Source organism: Pelobates fuscus, chromosome 3, assembly GCF_036172605.1.
Source record: "Pelobates fuscus isolate aPelFus1 chromosome 3, aPelFus1.pri, whole genome shotgun sequence".
NCBI lineage: Eukaryota > Metazoa > Chordata > Amphibia > Anura > Pelobatidae > Pelobates > Pelobates fuscus.
The window spans coordinates 151250539-151274940 of record NC_086319.1 but is presented as its reverse complement, the minus strand read 5'-3'; the positions used below and the strand labels follow the sequence as shown (position 1 = coordinate 151274940).

At 42.5% G+C, this 24402-nt stretch overlaps 1 protein-coding gene across 1 annotated transcript in view; it reads left to right on the top strand.

Moving 5' to 3' along the window:
- The window catches only part of LOC134602557 (aldo-keto reductase family 1 member C23-like protein), a 42228-nt gene extending 18166 nt beyond the window's left edge, over positions 1 to 24062 (top strand). The window contains exons 5-9 of the mRNA XM_063447532.1: positions 4535 to 4657; positions 5782 to 5891; positions 6143 to 6308; positions 22610 to 22692; positions 23844 to 24062. Of these exons, the coding sequence (XP_063303602.1) occupies positions 4535 to 4657; positions 5782 to 5891; positions 6143 to 6308; positions 22610 to 22692; positions 23844 to 23886 (525 nt within the window). The 3' untranslated portion in view covers positions 23887 to 24062. The remainder of the gene's footprint in view (positions 1 to 4534; positions 4658 to 5781; positions 5892 to 6142; positions 6309 to 22609; positions 22693 to 23843) is intronic.
- The last annotated feature ends 340 nt before the right edge of the window (positions 24063 to 24402 follow it).

The following is a 24402-nucleotide window of genomic DNA, read 5'->3' as shown; positions in this document are numbered from 1 at the left end:
CTGTTTTGAAACACTAATATTTGTGTTCAGCGAAGTCTCCCGAGTAAAACAGTACCCCCCATGTACAGGTTTTATGGTGTCTTGGAAAGTTATAGGGTTAAATATAGTGCTAGCAAATTAAATTCCCTATACTTTCGGCATGGGTGGTCAGGCAGGTCCCGCTAATTGTAATTAATTAGGATACCTAATTATGTAAAATTATTACATAAATATATGTGTAGAATTAATATATGTATATATATACATATGTGTATATATACGTATATATATATATATTTTTTTTTTAATATTTTTATTTATATATAGGTATATATATAGTGATATATACGTATATATTTATGTATATAGATATATATATTATTTCGTTCTACGTGTATTTTGATATAAATATATATATATTAATATCACAATACAGTTAGAACGAAATAAAACACATCTATATATTTTTTAATATTTTATTTTTAATTATTTATTTTATTTTATTTTTTTACGTATTTACATATTTATTTTTTTTATATTATTTATAAATATATATATAACAATAATTATATATATATTTAATCAGTATCAGTCTACGTGTAATTTGATATTAATATATATATATATATATATATATATTAATATTTAAATACACGTCGTGTATGTGTAAATGTGTGTGTATGTGTATATATATATATATATACTTAGATCATATATATATAATATATATGATCTAAGTATATTTTATTTGTAACTGTCATCTTTTTTATTTATTTTTTTAACTAATATTTTTTTTTTTTTACAGGACAGGGGGCAGAGACAGTGTCAGCCAGTGATGTCACATCACTGGCTGACACACAGGATCAGTGATCACAGTGACTGCCTGTCACTGTGATCACCTCCTGCAGATTGGGTAATTGACCACAGGGGGGAGTGCCTGGGTGGTACAAGCACTCCCCCCTTCCAATCTGCAGGGGGATCACTGTGCCAGTTACATGTGTCATCCAATAGGCTGACACATGTAACACTGATCGCAGTGACAGGCTGTCACTGCGATCAGAGCGCTCTGAGATCGCAGTGACAGCCTGTCACTGCGATCTCAGACCTAGCAGATCGCGGTCACTGACCCCAGGGGGACTGCCTGGGGGGCCAGGTAAGTCCCCCGACCGCGATCTGCAGAAGGGGAAAGCCGCCGGCCGCATGTGTCAGCCGATTTGAAATCGGCTGACACATGCTTAATACTGGTCGCAGTGACAGCCTGTCACTGCGATCAGAGACTGCAGATCGCGGTCACCGGCCACAGGGGGGGTTGCCTGGGGGGCCAGGCATCCCCCCCGACCGCGATCTGCAGCGGGCGATTAGCGCCGGCCACGTGGGCGGCCATTATGGCGAGGACGTACTATTACGCCCGCCGGCGTTTAGAGCCGGTTCCTGCAGGGCGTAATAGTACGTCCTCCGGATTTAAGGGGTTAAATACTAGTAAGAGCATAGTGAGTATACAAACAAAAGTGATGAAAGCAATTAAAAGCAGTGTTAAAACTAAATAATTGATGTGTTAGTGCTGAAAAATGAGTATACTCACTAATGCAGATGACTGTGTTCACTGGAAAAAATAATAAAAGTGACTAGACTAATGACAAACTCCTCCTTAATATACACACCTGTGGCCACCTCTAAAGGAGACTCTGAAGCTGGGGGGGCCTGGGCGGGGTGCTTAACCCCTAAGGAATCTGGTCTGGACTCTCTGTTAATACTATCTACAGATGCCAACTCCACAAGTCACTCTCAATAACTACCAGAAGATGATCCCTAGCAATGGGTCTGCCTTTCTTTCTTTCTTTCTTTCTTATTTTTGGATCTTGATTCCATTGAAATTTATTTAATTTAAATTCTTTATTTTTGTGGTCAGCTTAACATCTGAGCATATCACAACTGTAAAGCGAAAATATCAATGCTTACATGAGTGGTGCAACAATCACTCCACAAGTATAGTAATCACCTGTTGGTGTTTTTTTTTTTTTTTTTTTACATATATTAACTGCGAGACCCTGCGTGTCTGTAGTCAATAGCTTTAACAGTGAATCAGGGGGACAGGTACAAGGTTTTGTGTCCCTGCAGCTTTACAAAGCAACGTGCCGACTGCGTGTTGCGCATATGGCACCGATATGTGTTCGCTTTCTGCATGTAAGCTACACGTAGCTTTGGCCGGCTCCGGCCAGTAGAGTATGTAGTAAAGGCTCAGAGCAGAGACTGAACATGTACTGCAAGAAAGGGGCAACTTGGCACGTTCAGTCTGGCTTATGGGGGGGTTCACAACTGGGCAGTATGCACGTCAAATGCTTATGGAGCCAGAGTGCTTGGGAGACTTAAAGTCCAACACCTAAGTATGAAAAAGTAAACCATAATGCGTTTAACAGTAGTGTCAGCCACCCTTGGTGTCAGGTAGGAGAGTCAGTAGTCTCTGGTGCTGCCCGTCTGGGCACAAAGGGAGTGATTCTCTCCACCGTCCAGGATGATTGTGCGTTCTTCTTCACGGTCCCCATCGGTAAACCTAATGGAGGAACGTCGTTGCCTCAGAAATGTGTGTCAGGAGATGCATCTGGTCGTTCCTGTCCACCATCAATCGGTGCATTCCACACTTGTATGGGATGGAGTGTTCTCTCAGTAGTTGCGTAACTGGTCAGAACGCCCTCCGCCAGGTGAGGGTACCTCTAGAAAACTCTCTGTAAAAGACTAGGTGTGCGCCCTCGAAGGGTATTGTGGGAGAGCTTTTAACAGCGCCCATGAGCATCCCTTGCTCTGAGTCCTTTGCAAACTTCAGCAATACATCCATAATTGCGTCTTTGCGTGACGGAAGCAGGTATCCACCACACGCTGTTTTGCCTGTTTTGGCGGCAGGAGTCTGGCAATAAGCCTCCTGAAGTAATGGGGTAGTTCAGCATTTAAGATGGTGTCGGGGACGCCACGTATTCTCACATTGCGTGCTTTAGCCCTGTCTTCCATGCTACCCAGTTGTGCTGTCAAAACGTCACATCTCTTTTGTAGTAAACCAAGAGCAGCATCTGTGGCAAATTGTGCCAGTTTGGTGCCACCTGTCTCCCTCCACCGCTTCCACTCTGCCAGTAAGTGTTGTGACGTCTTCCTGAACTAGGGCCATATCTGCCTGGAACATGGCTTTAATGTCCTGCCTCATTGCTTGTATGTCTGCTTTAGTAGAGGGAGCAGAGTCCAGAGGTGCCCGGGATACTGAGCGTACCTGGGATGGGGCAGGAGGCAGGTCCTGGAGGCTGTCGTCGTCTGATGAAGCAGAGAAGTAGGCCCCAGCTGGCGCCATCTTGGAAGGTGCTGTCCACGCAGTTGGCTGCATGTACGCACCAATGTCTCTGGAACCGGAGCCCAGATCTGCCCGGTGCTTTTTATTTTTTGCCCATGGGTTAAGGAGTCCAGGGAGCCCCACCAGACCCTTCTGGGTAAGTAATTGGCTGCAAAAAGCCTCGTTAGCATACAGAGCTCCACAGCAATGCGTCCTGCTCGATCGGGCGCTGGCTCCACCCCCCTCAACATTTATTTTAATTTTATTTGAATAAGTAAAATGGTTCAGACATGGTTAGAGGTTTTTCTAATGCACTTATAATTGTAAAATTAGTTTTATTTTTTTAAATAAAGAATATAATATATATATATCCTCTAAAACGGATCATGATTATTTTGATTCTTAAGATTAATTCACTTTATTTCTCTGTCCCTTTACTGAAAGGCAATTCCATGCATTTATACAAAAGTGCTATATAGGTTATCAGCCTATTTGTGAAGTGGAGTGCTTACAGTGCTTTAGTGTAATAATGCAGGAGGTATAGAAAAAAATGGAACATAGAAAAGTGGTTCTGAATCTTTTTGTTTTATGGATGATAATTATAACAACTTACATGGTCATGAGCCTGTAAGAAACTGGCTCAGTTAGTAGTGCCGGTATGCTCTTAAAGGTAGCATCACACCTCTCCTTGGATAAGGATAGAAGTACTCCAAATATGAGTAAGAACGAAAAAAATAAAAAATAAAATTATTCCTCATTTCACACTTTTATCCTTATTTTTGTATCTTATAAGCGCTCCAGTTCACATGTAGGCTGATAACCTATATAACACTTTTGTATTTTGTTATTTAGATGTGGGGAGGGGTTATTCCCACTCAGATGTTTCAGAGCTGTTTTGTTCACCAATTAAATATTTCTTTTTTTGTCAAGCTTTATTTTATTGCGGCATATGAGATGGGATACAGAAGAGAGAGAAGGGGAAATGTACGGTTTGTTCACAAGATGGGGTTAATACATCGTTAGCGCTAGGTTAGGTAGATACATTCCCTTGTTTAGTAATGCCACTTTTTTGTTTTTTAAGTTAATTAACGAAAACATATATAAAGCATTTTAAAGGCAAGCAAACACTGCCTATGTTAAGTTACTAAATATTTTTTTTAAGCGCTATACACAGATTTTCTCGTTAAGTGGATCACCTGGTTGTATAAATGCCATGCATTTACTATTCTTTCTGTTTTATAGGCTTTGGAGGATTGTAAAGATGCAGGACTGGTTAGATCTATTGGTGTGTCAAATTTTAATAAAAGGCAGCTCGAATTAATTCTAAATAAGCCAGGACTAAAGCACAAACCAGTTTGTAACCAGGTAACAACAACTATTTCCTTGATAACTTCCTTCTCCTATTGCTACAGTGGTCTCACTTTCCTAAATATTCTTTTACATCTGATAATAAAGTGGTTGGGTTGTTTTCACTTGGGGCTACACTGTGCCGTGCAACAAACTAATGTCAGCGTTCATTCAATAATGCCATAGTTTAAACTGCTCTGTAATTTTTTTTAAATGGACACTCACTATAGTCACCAGAACAACAACAGCTTAATGTAGTTTTCTGGTGAGTATAGTATGTCCCTGCAGTCATTTCCATGCAAACACTGCCTTTGCAGCACTCCCTAGGGACACATCCAGTGGTTGTCACTCAGACAACCACTAGTGGTGATTTCTGGGTTAGTGCTGCACGTTCAGCATCTCCGCGCACTGCATGGAGGCATCAAACGTTTCCCAAAGAGATGCATTGATTGATGAGGAGATGTTGATTGGCAAGAAAGGCGTTTAAACTACCCCCCCTAATCTCAGCCCATCCAATGCATTCCTATGGGAAATCATTGGAATGGGTGAGATTGTCAATTCTGATTATCTCAGCCATAGAGGTGGATCAGGGGCAGAGCCAGCGTGGGTATACCCACAAGGTGCCAGAATAAAAGTAAGTTTATTACCATTTAAAGGGGGTATTGGGGGGTTGGCCACTAAAATAGTGTTTTTAACAATATAGTGTCAGGAATATACATTTCTATTTCTGACCCTATAGTGTTCCTTTAATAATCAGGTTAGTTTGAGTCTGTTGTGAGTAAGCAGCAAATGAACTTTTCAATATTTTGGCCTGAGTTAAATTGTTGGTTTTATAGAGGAACTTCATTGGTTTATTTAGTAATGGTTCACCATCAGAATATAATTAAAATGTGCTGTATTATTGAAGAGTTGTATCACAGGTATTATTGTATGCGCTGTGATATACATATATATATATATATATATATATATATATATATAAATCCCTTTTTATATCATATGCCAAGCTGTCAAGATCAAGGAAGAAATGCCCAAGCAAGCATGCCTGAAAATACTATAGTTTTGTACTATATTAAGAAATGTTCCCCTCACACGCCTATCATTATCTTGTATATATCTAAATTAACAAGTTTCATCCGTAGGTGGAATGTCACATCTACCTGAATCAGACCAAGTTGCTCGAGTTCTGCAAGTCTAAGGATATTGTGCTTGTGGCATACTGTGTTCTAGGGTCCAGCAGGCTTGAAAAGTGGTAAGGAAATAGCATGAACATTTACATTTTTAGTACAAACCTAAAATGCTGTCCAATCCAAGATAATATTTTGATTGTTCCAGAATGTTAACCAAACACAATTGCTCACCTTTAATGAGGACCACTTTAGAATTGGGTCTATTATCTACATAATTACCTGAGTTGCTGCCAGGTAACTGCTTTAGCATTGACCTCTCAAAATAGATTCATGATGTGAGTCATTCAAACATTTTTTTTTCCAACAATTACAGGATGGATGCAAATCCTCCTGTTCTCCTCGAGGATCCTGTTTTAAATGCAGTTGCTAAAAAGCTCGACAGGACTCCGGCCCAAATAGCCATGCGATATTTACTTCAGAGAGGCATTGTTGTTCTGGCAAAAAGCTACACCCCAGAGAGGATTAAACAAAATTTCCAGGTAAAAGAAAAATCGATCACTATGATCAAATAATAATTATCACATTCAATAGTGTCACACTCTGAGGCACTGTTGCCTCTCAATCCGCTGTCAAAATTCTGTAAACATCCTTGGCACTGAACTTTCAAAGCATTTTTTATATAAAAGAACTTTAATAATGTTATAAAAAACAATTTAGATTTGGAAATTAGTCTCAGGCCAAATTTCATTTTGTCCAAATTCAGGCTGATTGGATGATCGGCGCTATGTGTCAGAATCTCGAGGAAACTGACATGCATGAGCCCAAACAAGTTTAGTTCAGTGCAGTTCTTGATTCTGAGTCATTACCTGGAAAAAAAGGAGATGGAATGGAGAAGTGGCTGTGTGGGTGTGGGGTCTGGGTCATTGATTCTAGTATGAGACTAGTTTTAGTTTCCTTCTGTATATAGCTTGCAGCTTCGGCCAAAAGCACTTGAATCACTTTTGAGTGGGAAATAGGAGATTGGCAGGCATTTTATCATTGATCCTGGTGTGAAACTAGCTTACCAATATACAGTTGTTAACAGATTTTTTACAATTGTTTAACTGAAGAAATTCCTATTTTTTTTTTCCTGAGTGTGTGCAATTCCAATATGTGCTATGCAAGCATATGAGTAGCAAAGCACTGGGCAGTGTTTTCCAAATGTCAAACACATAAAAATAGAGATATAATACACAGAGCTGGGCTCAATACAAATATATTTTTACAATATACATAGCTGGGTAGACCGCAGAGATACACATACATAAGGTAGAGCTGAGTAAAATAGTGAGACATAAAACACCAATCTGGGCACCATGATATACAACTGGCAAAATAATGAATCTGCAGTGGTAATATAGAGCCAGGAAGTAGCTGACATGGTTTACATAATTAACAATCATTACAGATTAAAAAAATATTGAAATCAGAATAAGCTCAGTTCTCTGAGTCACGGCCCCAGTCCTGGAGTTTGATGCTTCCCCACTTTTTAACTAGCCACAGCATGAGTGTCTCAGGTCTCAGCTGTAGAGTGACTGAACACTTTAAAGGGATTCTCTAGTGCCTGTAACCTGTTTTCCTGGCAGTGTAGAATCCTGCAGTGCCCTCCTTCTTCCCGCCCCCATCCCATGTCATCAAAGGGGTTAAAACCCCTTCAGTCCCTTACCTGAATCCAGTGCTGATGTCCCTCGGCTCTAGATTAGGCTCCTCCCCCGCCGACGTCTGCAATGGCCCCGCTTGCATTAGGATCTTCCCATAAGAAAGCATTATTCAGTGCTTTCCTATGGGAATTTCGGTGATCCTGGAGGTCCTCATGCAAAGTCGTCTAAGAAGCCGGAAGTCCCTCTAGTGGCTGTCTGGTAGACAGCCACTAGAGGAGGACTTAACCCGCAAGGTAATTATTGCAGTTTATAATTGGTAGTTGGCACCTAGATCATTTCAATCGGCTGAAGTGGTCTGGGTGCCCACAGTGTCCCTTTAAAGAAGATTGTGGGGATATGCAGTAGGAGTTATTAAAACTATTTAGTGAGAAGTAGTACATTGCTTTGTGTCAGAGTCTGGGCTTCTCTGGCTTTATACATATTAATTATATATTTGAGCAAATTCCCTTGCTTGCTCAGCCCTCAGACAGTCGCTGGGACTATTGGGGAGAGATAAAGAGTCTGCTTCCACTGCTCTCACCTTTTTCTAACTTCTGCTACTGCTACCACTACCATAGCAGCTCCTTCTACCACAGCTATTTTGAGCTTTACAGCTTCTGTGTTTTATAATGCTAAAAACAAGGGGTTGGTGAAACCCATCAACTTATTGCCATTTTCTGCTAGCCCCCCTCCCCCACTAGACTCAAGAAAGGGAGCGCTCTGCAGAGACTTTATTTATGTCATTAGTGTCACTCTTTACTGAAGAGGCAAAGCAGAGTACCAACGTAGTGTCCACAATGTCTGGTCTGGTCTTGGTGGAGGTGAGGAATGTAGTGATAATGATGTTGCTCTTTGCCCCATCACTCCAGTAAAAGTCTGTCCCATGGGGAAATTTACTATGTACACGTATTCATCTGCACATAAAAATGTGGTTAATGGCATTTACTGTCCTGACAGGAAAAGTTGTGCTAAGCAGCAATCAAGCACATGGAAACCTGGTAATTGCTTTTGGGGTCAAAGGCCGGTCATAGCCAATCAAATCGACAGGAGGGTTTGTGCTGAGCAGCAATCATGCACAGCTGGTAATTGCCTTTGGGGTCAAAGGCTGGTTACAGCCAATCGGATCCATGACAGGGGTATTTAAACTCAACTCTCCTCTTGCTCATTGCCCTGTCGTGGTTTCATGCATATGGTTATCTGAGAGTACATTCCTGATCTTGATTTTCTGGTATTTAGTTTGACTTTGGCTTTGTTTTGACTTCCCTGCAGTGGGGGACTAAGAGGGGGGCGGAGGGGGCGGTTCGCCCCGGGTGCCACCTGGTAGGGGGGTGACATGACCCTGGTCTGAGGGCTAATGGGGGAGGTGAGCTGCGCCCTATGGCAGCGGGGGTGTCGCACAACTCACATGGAGAGACTAATTGCTGAACTAGCCGCACGTAAAGAAGGGGGCGGAGCTACGGCAGTTTGGGGGTGGGGACAATCTGAGAGCGGGGGCTGCGCTTAACAGGCCCTTACCCGCTGCACATGGAGGTGCAGCAAGAAGAAATCCCTGCTCCTCCCCCTACCAGGCTCCAGGGAAGGACTTCAGGCCAGGGAATCCACTCCTCCTCCAGCTCCTGTCTGTAAGTGTGTGTGTGTGTGTAACTGTCTGCCTGTAACTGTGTGTGTGTGTGTGTAACTGTCTGCCTGTAACTGTGTGTGTGTGTAACTATCTGCCTGTAACTGTGTGTGTGTGTGTGTGTGTGTGTGTTACTGTCTAACTGTGTGTGTGTGTGTGTGTGTGTGTGTAACGGTCTGCCTGTAACTGTGTGTGTGTGTGTGTGTAATGGTCTGCCTGTAACTGTGTGTGTGTGTAACTGTCTTCCTGTAACTGTGTGTATGTGTGTAACTGCCAGTAACTGTATGTGTGTGACTATCTGTGACTGTGTGTACCTGTCTAAATGTGTGTGACAGTCTGCATGTGACTGTGTGATGCTGCCTGTAACTGTGTGTGTGTGTGGCTGTAAGTATGTGTATGACTGTCTGCCTTTGACCGTGTGTGTGACATGTATATGTGACTGTCTGCCTGTATCAGTGTGCGTGACTGTGTGTTACTGCTTGTAACTGACTGTGTGTGTGTGTGTGTAACTCTCTACCTGTAACTGTGTGTATGTCTGCCTGTGACTATATGTGTGACTGTCTGCATGTGATTGTGTGCGTGTGACTGTCTGCATGTAACTGTGTGTGACTGTCTGCCTGTAACAGTGTGTGAGGGGGTGCAGGGATTTTGTAGAAGGGGGCAGAGGTTTTAAAAAGTTTACAAATTTGTGTAATACTCTTGACTTTTGGCTTTACGTCATCTTTGTGTCTGATTCTGTGTCCCTAACCTCGGCAAGTATTTTGACTATTCTTGGAGACGCCAAGTCCAGGCATTCTAAGGTCTGGTTATGTTATCCTTAGTCCTAAGTGTGACACAGTACTGCATGCTGGATCAACTTGAAAGAGGGGAATCAAGAGAGTAGAGGTAGCAGTCTGCTATTTTCTGCATCTACTATGCACTCACCACTGTCTAAGTCTCTCTATCTAGAGTAGAATCGCATCATTTAATAGAAACAGTTGAAGCATTATCTACTACTAGTGCCAGAAGTACCTCACCCAGTAAGATTATCGACATCGCCAACTCTGTTCCAATGAGCATTATTCAAGTAAGTGCTAGTGTAGAGATTAATATTGTGACTGCTTCTAAATATGCAAATCCTCCTGTATCTTTATTAACCACAAAGCCAAAGTTTGTGGCTAGTAGTTCAGGCTGAAGTAAAGTTTGACTTTTGCAGCAACCGTGAAGAGCAAAGTGCAAATTGTGTAGCAAGGAAGGGTAGTGGAAAGTAAAGGTCATCTCATTAATGACTAATTAAACCAGCATATGCAAACACACTGTGGTGGAATCTCGGTTAAAATAAATTTAGTAGGCCGAGATTACCACGTGGCATGTGTACGTGCATATGCTGACGTATCGATCAGTTGGTTGCACGAGGCAAGATACGATCAGTAGTGTACGGAGCATGTGCAAGAATACAGGATATAGTATTCCCCTCCTCCATTGTGCTGGACAGGCCATGCGGTCAAGCAGGAAGTTAATTCTTATTTGTATTGATTGGTCAAGAGAATGTGCGGGTGGAGCTTAATATGGGAGGAGTTATGTGCCTATATAAGGACTCTGCACTATTGTCCGGGGCTCAGAACTTGCTGTATTTTGGTGACATTAGTCCCTCTGAGTCCCGATCGGTGATCCAATAAAGAATCTCTTCCTTCCTGAAGAAACCTGTGTCCATCTCTCTGTGCTTGGCTTCCGTCAGTTTCTCCGGTATCATTTGGTGCATTGGCCGGGAAGCTCATCGTTCAACGGTAGCTGAGAGGCAGATGCGTGAGACGGTCTATCTTTGCCCACGTTCTCTACGGCTGCACCCCTGAACTTCTGCGTGGACTTCCCTTCGTCTCGGCGCCACTGGTCTGTTGTCCAGGAGATCATCGGCCTCTACGTAAGAAGTGCTGGGGTGTCCCCGTCGATGAGTGTGAACTCAGGTTCAGGAACGAGGAGGTAAGACAACTGCTGTTTTAGACGGCAGACCCACTAGGGGTATACCGATTGTGCGGTAAGCCCATAAGGGGTTTGAATTGTGTATGGAATCTGCCCCCTCTGTCGGAGGGAAGGAGCGAAGGCGCACCGCTCAATCGAACGCTCTTTAGTAAGACCGTTTGATTTGGAGTCAGGCGGGGTTCTGTGTAAATAGCCCTAGCCGGACACCGGTGTCTTGTCTAGACTAGCGTTCTAGGGTGTATATTTTGTTCGCTAGGTTGGAGGGACCGGGAGACTAAGCGGCGTCTGTGTAAATTCGGTTCGCTAGATCTCAACCTATCTTGGCTAAGTGGGAAGGCGTGTAAATTTGGAACCCACTAGATTTTTGATAGAGTAAATAGACTAAAAGGGTGCTGTTGTAAATTCCGCCCTCTAGTTCGCTATATGTGGTGCTTGGGCAGTGTGGCTAACCAAAACAGATGTAGATAGTTTTAGGTAGTCCATTCAAGGTACTGGCCAATAGTTTAGTTGGGATTGTAAATGTGTTAAAGATTGTTAGTAAAGTGTATATCTTGTTAGATAGCGCGAGCTCAGCCGTCTAGCGAGAGTGTTAATAGTGTGTTGCTGTATCATAGTGCACGGTACCATAACCCTGTATATAAGTACTAATCATTGTCGTCCATTGCATGTTTAACACCATAACCACTAATAATTGTATTGAGACCTTAAATTGTACTTTGACCTATGCTAACCGTACTGTAACCGCTATTTGTAAAAGACGATGTTACTGGGGTGTGTTATAGACGGGTAATTCGTATATAGAGAATTATAGCGTGGGTGACTGTATAGTTTCGCCAAAGGGCATAATATTGATTATTTAGTGACTGGTGTAACAGCTGTGTGTGTACGGGAATTCCCTGAGTGTTTATTGTGTTATTGTGTACGTTTCACTTGGTAACCGTACCACGTGGTGCTGTTGCCAGAGGAAACGGGTGTGACTGTTGAATAGAACGCGTGCATAGTATTCGTTGTCAACGACGTTCCATTGATAAGTATGGGCGCGTCGGAGTCAACGATTTTGGATCCCTTAGGTTGTATGGTAAAGCATTTAAAAAAGGGATTTAAAACATGTGATTTTGGGGTTAAAATGTCTCTTGTACGTTTGGTCACTTTGTGCACTAGGGAGTGGCCTATTTTGGTTGCGGCATGGCCGCCACGTGGTAGTTTGGATCCAACCCTGATACAGCGTGTACACGTGGCTGTGTCAGGTAGGCCTGAACTTTACGGACAGTTTCCATATATTGATTGTTGGAAACAGGCCATAAATGACTCGCCAAAATGGATTCAGATATGCCACGAGGAGCAATGTCGCCTCATGGTGGCCAGGACTTGTTTGTCCACTAGGACTGTGGTTAGGCCCATTTTGGACACGCCCCCTGAGTCCGAGATCCCTTTGCCGCCCCCTTACTTCCCTATAGGAAGAGGTGACGCGAATGCAGGAAGTTCTACAGGGAGTGCAGAATTATTAGGCAAGTTGTATTTTTGAGGATTAATTTTATTATTGAACAACAACCATGTTCTCAATGAACCCAAAAAACTCATTAATATCAAAGCTGAATATTTTTGGAAGTAGTTTTTAGTTTGTTTTTAGTTATAGCTATTTTAGGGGGATATCTGTGTGTGCAGGTGACTATTACTGTGCATAATTATTAGGCAACTTAACAAAAAACAAATATATACCCATTTCAATTATTTATTTTTACCAGTGAAACCAATATAACATCTCAACATTCACAAATATACATTTCTGACATTCAAAAACATAACAAAAACAAATCAGTGACCAATATAGCCACCTTTCTTTGCAAGGACACTCAAAAGCCTGCCATCCATGGATTCTGTCAGTGTTTTGATCTGTTCACCATCAACATTGCGTGCAGCAGCGACCACAGCCTCCCAGACACTGTTCAGAGAGGTGTACTGTTTTCCCTCCTTGTAAATCTCACATTTGATGATGGACCACAGGTTCTCAATGGGGTTCAGATCAGGTGAACAAGGAGGCCATGTCATTAGATTTTCTTCTTTTATACCCGTTCTTGCCAGCCACGCTGTGGAGTACTTGGACGCGTGTGATGGAGCATTGTCCTGCATGAAAATCATGTTTTTCTTGAAGGATGCAGACTTCTTCCTGTACCACTGCTTGAAGAAGGTGTCTTCCAGAAACTGGGAGTTGAGCTTGACTCCATCCTCAACCCGAAAAGGCCCCACAAGCTCATCTTTGATGATACCAGCCCAAACCAGTACTCCACCTCCACCTTGCTGGCGTCTGAGTCGGACTGGAGCTCTCTGCCCTTTACCAATCCATCCATCTGGCCCATCAAGACTCACTCTCATTTCATCAGTCCATAAAACCTTAGAAAAATCAGTCTTGAGATATTTCTTGGCCCAGTCTTGACGTTTCAGCTTGTGTGTCTTGTTCAGTGGTGGTCGTCTTTCAGCCTTTCTTACCTTGGCCATGTCTCTGAGTATTGCACACCTTGTGCTTTCGGGCACTCCAGTGATGTTGCAGCTCTGAAATATGGCCAAACTGGTGGCAAGTGGCATCTTGGCAGCTGCACGCTTGACTTTTCTCAGTTCATGGGCAGTTATTTTGCGCCTTGGTTTCTCCACACGCTTCTTGCGACCCTGTTGACTATTTTGAATGAAACGCTTGATTGTTCGATGATCACGCTTCAGAGGCTTTGCAATTTTAAGAGTGCTGCATCCCTCTGCAAGATATCTCACTATTTTTGACTTTTCTGAGCCTGTCAAGTCCTTCTTTTGACCCATTTTGCCAAAGGAAAGGAAGTTGCCTAATAATTATGCACACCTGATATAGGGTGTTGATGTCATTAGACCACACCCCTTCTCATTACAGAGATGCACATCACCTAATATGCTTAATTGGTAGTAGGCTTTCGAGCCTATACAGCTTGGAGTAAGACAACATGCATAAAGAGGATGATGTGGTCAAAATACTCATTTGCCTAATAATTCTGCACACAGTGTATACCCCTCCCCTCACTGCCCTCATCCACTTCCGCTTCCTCCTCCAGTACAGAATCCACCCCCTCGTATTAAACCTCCCCTTCCGGAACCAGAACCAACCCCCGTTAGATCTGAATATCCTGATTTGGCGCCACTTCAAACTTCCGGTCAAGCTTCTTCTAGCTCGGCTGGGAGTATTCTATTTACTAGCTTTTCCCAAAATCAAGCTCCCACATCCTCATGCCCTATTTCCCCCCGACTGGAACCCATAACTGACGCCCCTTTACGTAGCCCTATACTAACCAGACAACTGACCGGTACCCAACAACTTAAGCATTATCAGATGCCTCTTCGTCTGAATCCTGGGTCAGCCTATCTCGATGCCGCAGGTCAAATGGCACATGCTGACCCAGTCTTCGTATATGTCCCGTTCATGACTACCGATCTCTTGAATTGGAAGACCCACAATTCCTCGTACACTGAGAAACCACAAGCTATGACCGATCTGTTCACCTCGATAGTTCAGACACATAATCCGACATGGGCTGATTGCCAGCAGTTATTAATGACATTGTTTAATAATGAGGAAAGGACAAGGATTAACCAAGCGGCCATTAAAGCGCTAGAGGATAGAGCCCGTGCTTTAAATCAAGCCAATCCGGCAGCATGGGCCGCAACACATTATCCTAACACCGATCCCGACTGGAATGTTAATGGCGCAGATATGGTCCAACTCAAAGCCTATAGAGACGCTATAATTGCTGGCATGAAAGCCGGAGGGAAGAAAGCCATTAATATGTCGAAGACAGTTGAGGTGATTCAGAAAAGTGATGAAGCGCCCAGTGTCTTTTATGACCGATTATTGGAGGCATACCGCTTGTATACCCCCTTTAATCCGGAAGACGCAGATAATTCCCGAATGGTAAACTCCGCCTTTGTCAGCCAAGCTTATGGAGATATTAAGCGCAAGCTACAAAAGTTAGAAGGGTTTGCAGGAATGTCTATCACCCAACTAATGGAGGTAGCAAAAAAAGTATATATGAACAGGGAAACAGAGACTAAGAAAGAGGAAGAGCGCAAGATGCGTAAAAAGGCTGATTTGCTAGCGGTAGCGATCGCAGGCGTAGATAGACGGGGCCCAGATAGAGGCGATAGTAGATGGAATAGGGAGCCTTTGAGTAGGAATCAGTGCGCGTATTGCAAGGAAGAAGGGCATTGGAGAAACGAGTGTCCGCAAAGAGAGCAGTACGAGAGAGACCTACCCAGGGCAGGTTACGGAAACTTTAGAGGCAGAGCGAGAGGTAGAGGAGGCCCCGGAGGGAGCAATGGTAATAGAGGGAGTAATGGGAACAGAGGAAGTGTAAGGGAAGATAGGTACTATCCAGCAGCGCAAAGGTCTCGCGATAGAGAAGGTAGGGACTTTGTAGGATTGGCTGACACGGTCATGGAGGACTATTGATACCGACCGGGCTCCATCCCCCTTGGTCGAGCGGAGCCTATGGTCGATGTATCAATAGGGGGAAAAAGGAGTGCGTTCATGATCGACACTGGTGCTGAACATTCGGTGGTGACTGACCTAGTTGCTCCTCCATCTGGAAGAACTATTACTGTAATAGGAGGAACTGGAAGAAGTGCTGCAAAACCGGTTCTTAAAAGTCGACTCTGTACATTGGGAGGCCACGTAGTAAAACACCAATTCCTTTATATGCCTGAATGTCCAGTCCAATTGCTGGGACGTGATATGCTATCTAAGTTACAAGCGCAGATTACGTTCCTACCAAATGGAACAACATCCTTAAAGTTTAATGGACCTTCAGGTGTTATGACATTATCCGTACCAAAGGAAGAAGAGTGGCGACTTTATACAGCGTTGACTATCCAAAACCCTAGGAGTGATGAATCCTTATTCAACATACCAGGAGTTTGGGCAGAGAACAACCCACCAGGACTGGCCCGCAATATTCCACCTATTAAAATCGAACTAAAACTTGGGGTTTATCCAGTGAGCCTAAGACAATATCACATCCCGCAGAAGGCTAAGAAGAACATCCAATCTTATCTGGATAAGTTCATACGGTATGGTATCCTAAAATTCTGTACTTCCCCCTGGAACACCCCATTGCTGCCTGTTCAAAAGCCCGGTACAGATGAGTATCGACCTGTACAGGACTTGAGAGCAGTCAATGATGCGGTTGTTAGTATACATCCAGTTGTGCCCAATCCATATAACCTGCTTGCTTTAATTCCGGGCGGGGCTACTTACTTTACAGTCCTAGACCTCAAAGATGCCTTCTTTTGCCTCCGAATTGCCGCAGAAAGTCAATGTATCTTCGCTTTCCAATGGGAAAACGCTGTAACGGGCTCAAAACGCCAAATGACCTGGACAAGACTGCCCCAAGGGTTTAAAAATTCACCTACCCTATTTGGTTCAGCTCTAAGTCAAGATCTACTGGATTTCGAGTCCATCCCAGGAGAGTGTGTATTGTTACAATATGTAGATGACTTGTTGATAGCAGCAGTTACAAAGGAAATATGTCAGCAAGCAACGCACGATCTACTACACATTCTCTGGAAGGCAGGGTACAAAGTGTCTAGAAAGAAGGCTCAGTTGTGTTTGCCAACTGTCAAATATCTGGGATTCCATATCTCTGAAGGTCAAAGAATTATGGGGCCAGAGAGAAAAGAAGCTGTGTGCCAAATACCGATACCCAAGAATAGAAGACAAGTGCGAGAATTCTTGGGGGCAGCAGGCTTCTGTAGGATATGGATTCCCAGCTACGCGATACTGGCAAAACCTCTGTATGCAGCTATCAAAGGTACAGAGCACGACCCCTTCTTATGGACTCAAGAACAGCAAACGGCATTTGAAGATGTGAAGAAGGCTTTGATGAGTGCCCCAGCATTAGGTCTACCTGATCACACACGACCATTCTACCTGTATGTACATGAGCAAATAAGAATGGCTGTGGGAGTATTGACACAGTACTTGGGATCATGGCAAAGACCTGTTGCCTACATGTCTAAGCAACTGGATGCAGTGGCCAGCGGACTTCCACATTGTCTAAGAGCCGTAGCTGCAGCCGCCCTGCTAGTAGCTTAAGCCGATAAACTCACTCTGGGTCAAGAACTTTATGTACGAGTCCCACATGCAGTACAGACGTTGTTGGATTACAAAGGAAATCATTGGTTTAGTAACAGCCGTATGACCAAGTATCAAGCAATGTTGTGTGAAAACCCAAGAGTGCATTTAGAGACTGTAAACACCTTAAATCCAGCTACCCTTTTGCCACAACCTACTGAAAGTCAACATGATTGTTTGGAAGTAATGGATGAAGTATTTTCAAGTAGACCAGATCTTCGTGATTTTCCCATCCAGAACCCCGATGTTCAATATTACACCGACGGCAGTAGTTATGTGAAAGAAGGGATCCGCTATGCAGGATATGCAGTAACAACGATAGACAAGGTGATAGAAGCTCGGCCACTGGCAAAAGGAACATCAGCACAAAAGGCAGAATTGATAGCACTGACACGAGCGTTACAATTGGCTGAAGGTTTAAGAGTGAACATCTATACGGACTCCAAGTATGCGTTTTTAACCACTCATGCCCACGGAGCTTTGTATAAAGAAAGAGGACTATTGAATTCAGAAGGCAAAGAAATCAAGTACGCAGCTGAAATCCTACAACTATTGGAAGCAGTGTGGGAGCCGAAAGAAGTCGGTATTATACATTGTCGAGTGCATCTGAGAGGAGATGGTGATGTAACCAAAGGAAATCGGATGGCAGATAGTGCAGCTAAGCGTGCCGCTGAATCGGGAAGACAAGAGTATGTGGAGCATATAGCTGCTCTTATACCAACTCCACTGTCTCAATGGACTCCAGTTTATACAGCTCAAGAAGAGGAGTGGTTAAAGACTGAACCTGGAAAGTATTTGGAGAACAAATGGTATCAGTTAGAAGATGGAAGAATAGTCATTCCAGCATCACTAGCGGTAGAAATTGTCCAAAACTATCACAACGGGACACATTCTGGGAGAGACAGCACAGAAGAATCTCTTAGAAAACATTTCTACATACCAAGATTGTCCAACTTGACTCAGGCCATTGTACGAAGATGTGTAACGTGTGCTAAAAATAATGCAAGGCAAGGACCAGTAAAGCCACCAGGAGTCCAGTTTATGGGGGGACTCCCCATGTCCGATTTACAAATTGACTATACAGTAATGCCTAAATCTGGTGGACATCGCTACCTGCTGGTAGTTGTGTGTACCTATTCAGGCTGGGTAGAAGCATGTCCTACTCGTACAGAGAAAGCAGGAGAAGTTGTGAGATTCCTGCTACGAGAAATAATACCCCGATATGGACTACCCTGCTCTATAGGATCGGACAATGGTCCAGCTTTTGTTCATCAGTGCCTACAACAACTGACTCATATGCTTGGTATAAAGTGGAGGCTTCATACGGCATATAGACCCCAGAGTTCTGGTAAGGTAGAGAGAATGAATAGAACTATTAAGAATCAGTTGGCTAAAATGTGTCAGGAAACCCAACTTAAGTGGAACGTTCTCTTGCCCATAGCTCTATTGCGAATCCGCAGTACACCTACCAGAAGGATGGGCCTCTCTCCTTTTGAAATCATGTATGGGCGACCACCTCCAGTGCTTGGTAACTTAAGGGGGGATTTGAGTCAGTTGGGAGAAAGAATTACCCGGCAGCAGGTTGTAGAGTTGGGTAAGACTATGGAGGAGGTACAGAAATGGGTACAAGATAGATTACCTGTGAATATTTATCCCCCAGTTCATAGTTACCACCCAGGAGACCAAGTGTGGATTAAAGAGTGGAATAATGTACCGTTAGGGCCCAAGTGGAGAGGTCCTTATGTTGTTCTTTTGTCTACCCCTACAGCGATAAAAGTAGCCGAAGTGACTCCGTGGATACATCACTCCAGGGTTAAACCAACAGCAGTCGATTCTTGGCAAGCTACAGCAGATCCAGAGAATCCCTGCAAGATCCGGTTAAAGCGCACGACTCAGTGGGAGTGACGAGGAACCTTGTGGATTACAAATTTTATTGTTTCAGAGATTTGGTAAGTGAGTGAGAAGGCCATAATAAAGCCTGTCCGCTCACCAACGTATAGTGTATAAGCCAGGAAAAGTCCCGAAGGGACCCCTGTGAAGACGAGCAGAACTCCATTCCCTGCAGCCCTTACCCCTGGAAGCTGAGGTGCCTTCGCACGGACATAGACTGAGGATGACGACGAAAGATGTGTTTCTGATAATGTTTTTATATGTGTATTTTTATATTCAGGAAGGTAGAGGTACCGACACTCCTAGCTGTGAGGTATGCATTAAGACTACAAGAACAGGTAACCATATTTCCCAAACCCTAATTTGGCATTCGCAATACGAGTGTAAAGGAGATGTATCAAGATGTAGATACTTAAATATAGAATATAGTGTGTGCCATTTAGGAGTAGGAGAGCCTAAGTGCTTCAGTCCAGAGTATCAACCTCGTACAATTTGGTTGACTCTCAGGAATGGAGATCCTCAGGGGACCCTAATTAATAAGACGGTATTAGAATCCGTACATTCTTCGGGTGTTCTGCTATTTGATGCGTGTAAGGCGATATCAAGTGGTAGAAAGCCGTGGAATGTATGTGGGGATCTTAGATGGGAGAGGACGTATGGGTCTAACGATAAATATATTTGTCCCAGTAGTAAAAATAAGTATGTGAGCCCTAGATGCCCAAATAGAGATTATAACTTTTGCCCATATTGGTCTTGTGTGGGGTGGGCAACTTGGGGACAGACAGTAGACAAGGACATGATTGTGACTAAGTTGCCTACCAGTCCATATTGTAAGTCTATGGAATGCAATCCAGTCCATATACTTATAAATAACCCCGACAAGTTCTTAGATAAATATGGTAATTTATTTGGGTTTCAAATATATGGGACGGGTTTAGATCCTGGGACAGTATTGTTTATAGGGATAGAGACTGATACGGTATCCTCCCAGACTCATCAAGTATACCATTCCTTTTATGAAGAAATGAGCATAGATAATAAGATCCCCCATAATGCTAAAAACCTGTTCATTGATTTAGCCGAAAGTATTGCCGGTAGTCTTAATGTTACCAACTGCTATGTGTGTGGAGGTACTAACATGGGAGACCAATGGCCTTGGGAAGCAAAGGAGGTAATGTCCGGTTCTGAGGCAGTTGACCAATTAATATCTACACAAGCCGATTATCATATGAGTGTTAGAGGTAAATCTGAGTGGAGATTAAAGACCTCCATCATAGGTTATGTTTGCATAGCAAGGAAAGGAATGATGTATAATACTTCTGTAGGAGAATTAACTTGTCTAGGGCAAAAAGCTTATGATGATGATACAAAGAATACAACTTGGTGGTCGGCTTCAAATGTCTCAGAACCATCTAACCCGTTTGCTAGATACGCCAATTTAAAGGATGTGTGGTTTGATTTATCCATCACATCTACCTGGAGAGCCCCAGCAAATTTGTACTGGACCTGTGGTAAGAAAGCCTATTCGGAGTTGCCACAGGACTGGGAAGGGGCATGTGTGTTGGGTATGCTCAAACCATCCTTCTTCTTGTTACCTATTGAAACAGGTGAGACTTTAGGTGTTAAAGTCTAGCATGTGAATCATAGGAAGAAAAGGGGACCCATAGAGATAGGCGCCTGGGAAGATAATGAATGGCCTCCCCAGCGTATTATAGATCACTATGGGCCAGCCACGTGGGCAGAGGACGGTACCTTTGGTTATAGAACCCCAATTTATATGCTCAACCGTATTATAAGATTACAGGCGGTGGTTGAGATCATTACTAACGAGACATCACAAGCGCTCAATCTTCTAGCGAAGCACAATACCAGGATGAGGACAGCAGTATACCAAAATAGATTAGCCTTGGATTACCTTTTGGCAGTAGAGGGAGGTGTATGTGGGAAGTTTAACCTGAGCAATTGCTGTCTTCAAATAGATGACGAAGGGCAAGCAATAGCTGAGCTTACTAGCCATATGGTTAAACTAGCGCATGTGCCTACTCAGGTATGGAAAGGGTATAATCCAAGTAGTTGGTTTGGTAGCTGGTATGAGTGGATTGGAGGGCTTAAGGCAGTGGTAGGTGGAGTCCTACTGATTTTAATGTTGTGTCTACTCCTGCCATGTCTTATACCCTTAGTAGTTAGGTCTGTGCAAAGCCTGATAGAAAATATAGCAGAGAGGAAGGCTGCTGCACAGATAATGGCAATTTATAAATATAAGGCTCTAGATCAGGGAGAACCAATGCAGGAAGATGAGTGTTGAAGATTCACATCATAAGATAAGTCTGGTCTGGTTCAAGGTAACTTGCGGTGTATGCAAACCAAGGTTAAGTGATGCCTCAAGTAATTGTGAAATATCAAGAGGCATCAAAGGGGGGAATGTGGTGGAATCTCGGTAAAAATAAATTTAGTAGGCCGAGATTACCACGTGGCATGTGTACGTGCATATGCTGACGTATCGATCAGTTGGTTGCACGAGGCAAGATACGATCAGTAGTGTACGGAGCATGTGCAAGAATACCGGATATAGTATTCCCCTCCTCCATTGTGCTGGACAGGCCATGCGGTCAAGCAGGAAGTTAATTCTTATTTGTATTGATTGGTCAAGAGAATGTGCGGGTGGAGCTTAATATGGGAGGAGTTATGTGCCTATATAAGGAGCCTGCACTATTGTCCGGGGCTCAGAACTTGCTGTATTTTGGTGACATTAGTCCCTCTGAGTCCCGATCGGTGATCCAATAAAGAATCTCTTCCTTCCTGAAGAAACCTGTGTCCATCTCTCTGTGCTTGGCTTCCGTCAGTTTCTCCGGTATCAACACCACAAGTCTGTATTACTGAGGGAAGCAGCAGAAGGAGAAAAAAATATGGCGGACTGCAGGTCCACTGGTGCTGTATCGTATTCTGTGCTAAACTACCGCACAACTACCACCATTGGTAACTTGATGGCGAGCGTTCTAGCCGTGAAGTTGTTGAGTTACGCTGAACTCTTCAAGATTAAGTAGCTAAACCACGAGATCTTTACTCAAAACGATTCAGAAACATTAACCTCCACGCATGTCACAGATTCTCTAACCTCAGTCTCATGCAAGTTTGATGGATGGATTTTTTTTTTTGTGAGTGTGTATGCGTGTCTGTTAGTGAATGTGTGTGTCTGCTGGCTAGTGTATGCTAGTGTATGCGTGTCTGTCAGTGAATGTGTGTGTATTTAGAAGGCCTAGGGCAGCACAAAACCAGGATACACCACTGGGTCAGAGTTGTGGGACAAAACTAGCATTTTACATGCTTTTATCGAAAAGTACTATTTAGTTTACTAATTTTAACAAGGAAGTCTGTCCTTCCTGGTAGCTTGTGTGAATGTAGTGGTGCCACTAGTGATGACCACACTACAGTGATGTCCCCAGTGATGAAATTGTTTTTTATTACCTATGGTAACTCATTCATTTTTAATTTTTCTTAGTATCTGTGATTCTATCTAATAATATATATTCAATCTTATGTCTTCTTTAGGTATTTGACTTTCAGTTAAGTGCTGAAGAAATGAAAACTCTCGATGGACTTAATACAAACATGCGATACATTAAAATTAAACAGTATGATTATTTTATTTATTTTTTATTTCTAGAGTGATGCAAACTATAACTAGTTTATAATCGTATTGTATTAGTAGTTCTCAAGCACACCATTTAATTGTGCAGAGTTGAGAATAAAAGGTTAGTGCTTGATTTAAACATGATAAATGAATCATTCACTATTGCATGGTATCTTTGTATGCCGCTAGATCGTTAATGTGTCATTTCAGTGGTGGCCAGTTGTACAAATGTTATGTTCAGAAGGGCTTTATGTGTTGTCTCTATGCATATCATATGTAGCAGTATTCCATATTGTGCACACGGAGTATAGCAGTGTTTTGTGTTCAGGGATTCAACAAGATATGTTTAAGATGTGCCCATTGCTTATTTTGTGTAAGAATGCTGGTCAGCAAATAAGAGGCCTGATAACATGTAGGAAGTCCATTCTCAAACTCTGAAAAAAAAATCTTAGCTCTATCCTTGTGGATTGTTAACCATCAGTAACTCATGCATTAACCTGCAGAAAGGCACATATATTATTGTAAACTATGCAACACGCAAATGAGGTCATCATTTTTAATCCTCACTAGTTTAGTCACAAATGCAGCTGGTTAACTAGCATAACTTTTTATATCTTCAGTGGAACATTGGTGGGAATTGCTAAAAAAAAAAAAAGGTAGCCCTTTTTCACTCCTGTTTGTTTATTTGAGGGCCTCTATCCCTTGTAATACCAACCACGTCCCACATTCCATTAAATGAGTTTGCATTCAGAAGTCAGGAAAAAAACTATTCTTGTGTGTGTACTCTCCTGCCACAAATGTTGAGTTAGCATAACCATTAGGAAAACAGTTGGGACCATTTAATATTATTCAAATAAGATTAAAAAAAGTAAATGAAAGGGAGATGGCTAAAAAAAAAAAAAAACTTAAAACTTATATTAGTTCTATTACTATTTTATTAGTTTATTTTTGCCTTGTGTGTCTTTTTTTTTTTTTTTTTTTGTACCTTGGTAAAATAAATGAAATGTCTACTTAAAAAAAATTAAAAAATTCTGGGAGCTAGTACCTTCAGCTCTAGTTCATAATTAGTAGTAACACTTTCTTATATTACTTTATTCAAAGAATGTGATCATACATCACTAATACGTTTTTGTGTTATCTCTATATCCTTAGGTGGCAGGATCACCCCAAGTACCCATATAATGATGAATATTAAAGAACATTATATTGTATAGCTGCATTCTACTGGTGGCAGAAAAAGGCTTGAGTTCTTTTCACTACTATTTCACCCAACTTGAAAATCCCTGTAACTACTTCTGTCACTAGACTGTTAAAGAAGCCATAACTGTCCATCTTTTACATCAAGAATGATTTGAACATCCAGAATGCTCATGGAACAATGACCACTTATAGCTGTATTTCTTATTTTCTAACCCATTTTAATTCTATAATGTGTTTTTCTTCTTTTTTTTTCTTCATCTGAACTTACTTTCTTTTCACATCACCTGTAATGATTGATTAAATAAGTAAACAATAAATCTCACTGTTTTGCAGAGTCATTTGATGTCAGTGCATATAAAATTTTTGTTCTCTACAAGTCAGTGTGTTTAGTTACATAGAAACATGGAATGTGACGGCAGATAAGAACCATTTGGCCCATCTAGTCTGCCCAATTTTCTAAATACTTTCATTTGTCCCTGGCCTCAGGGCCGGATTAACATAGGGGCTGATG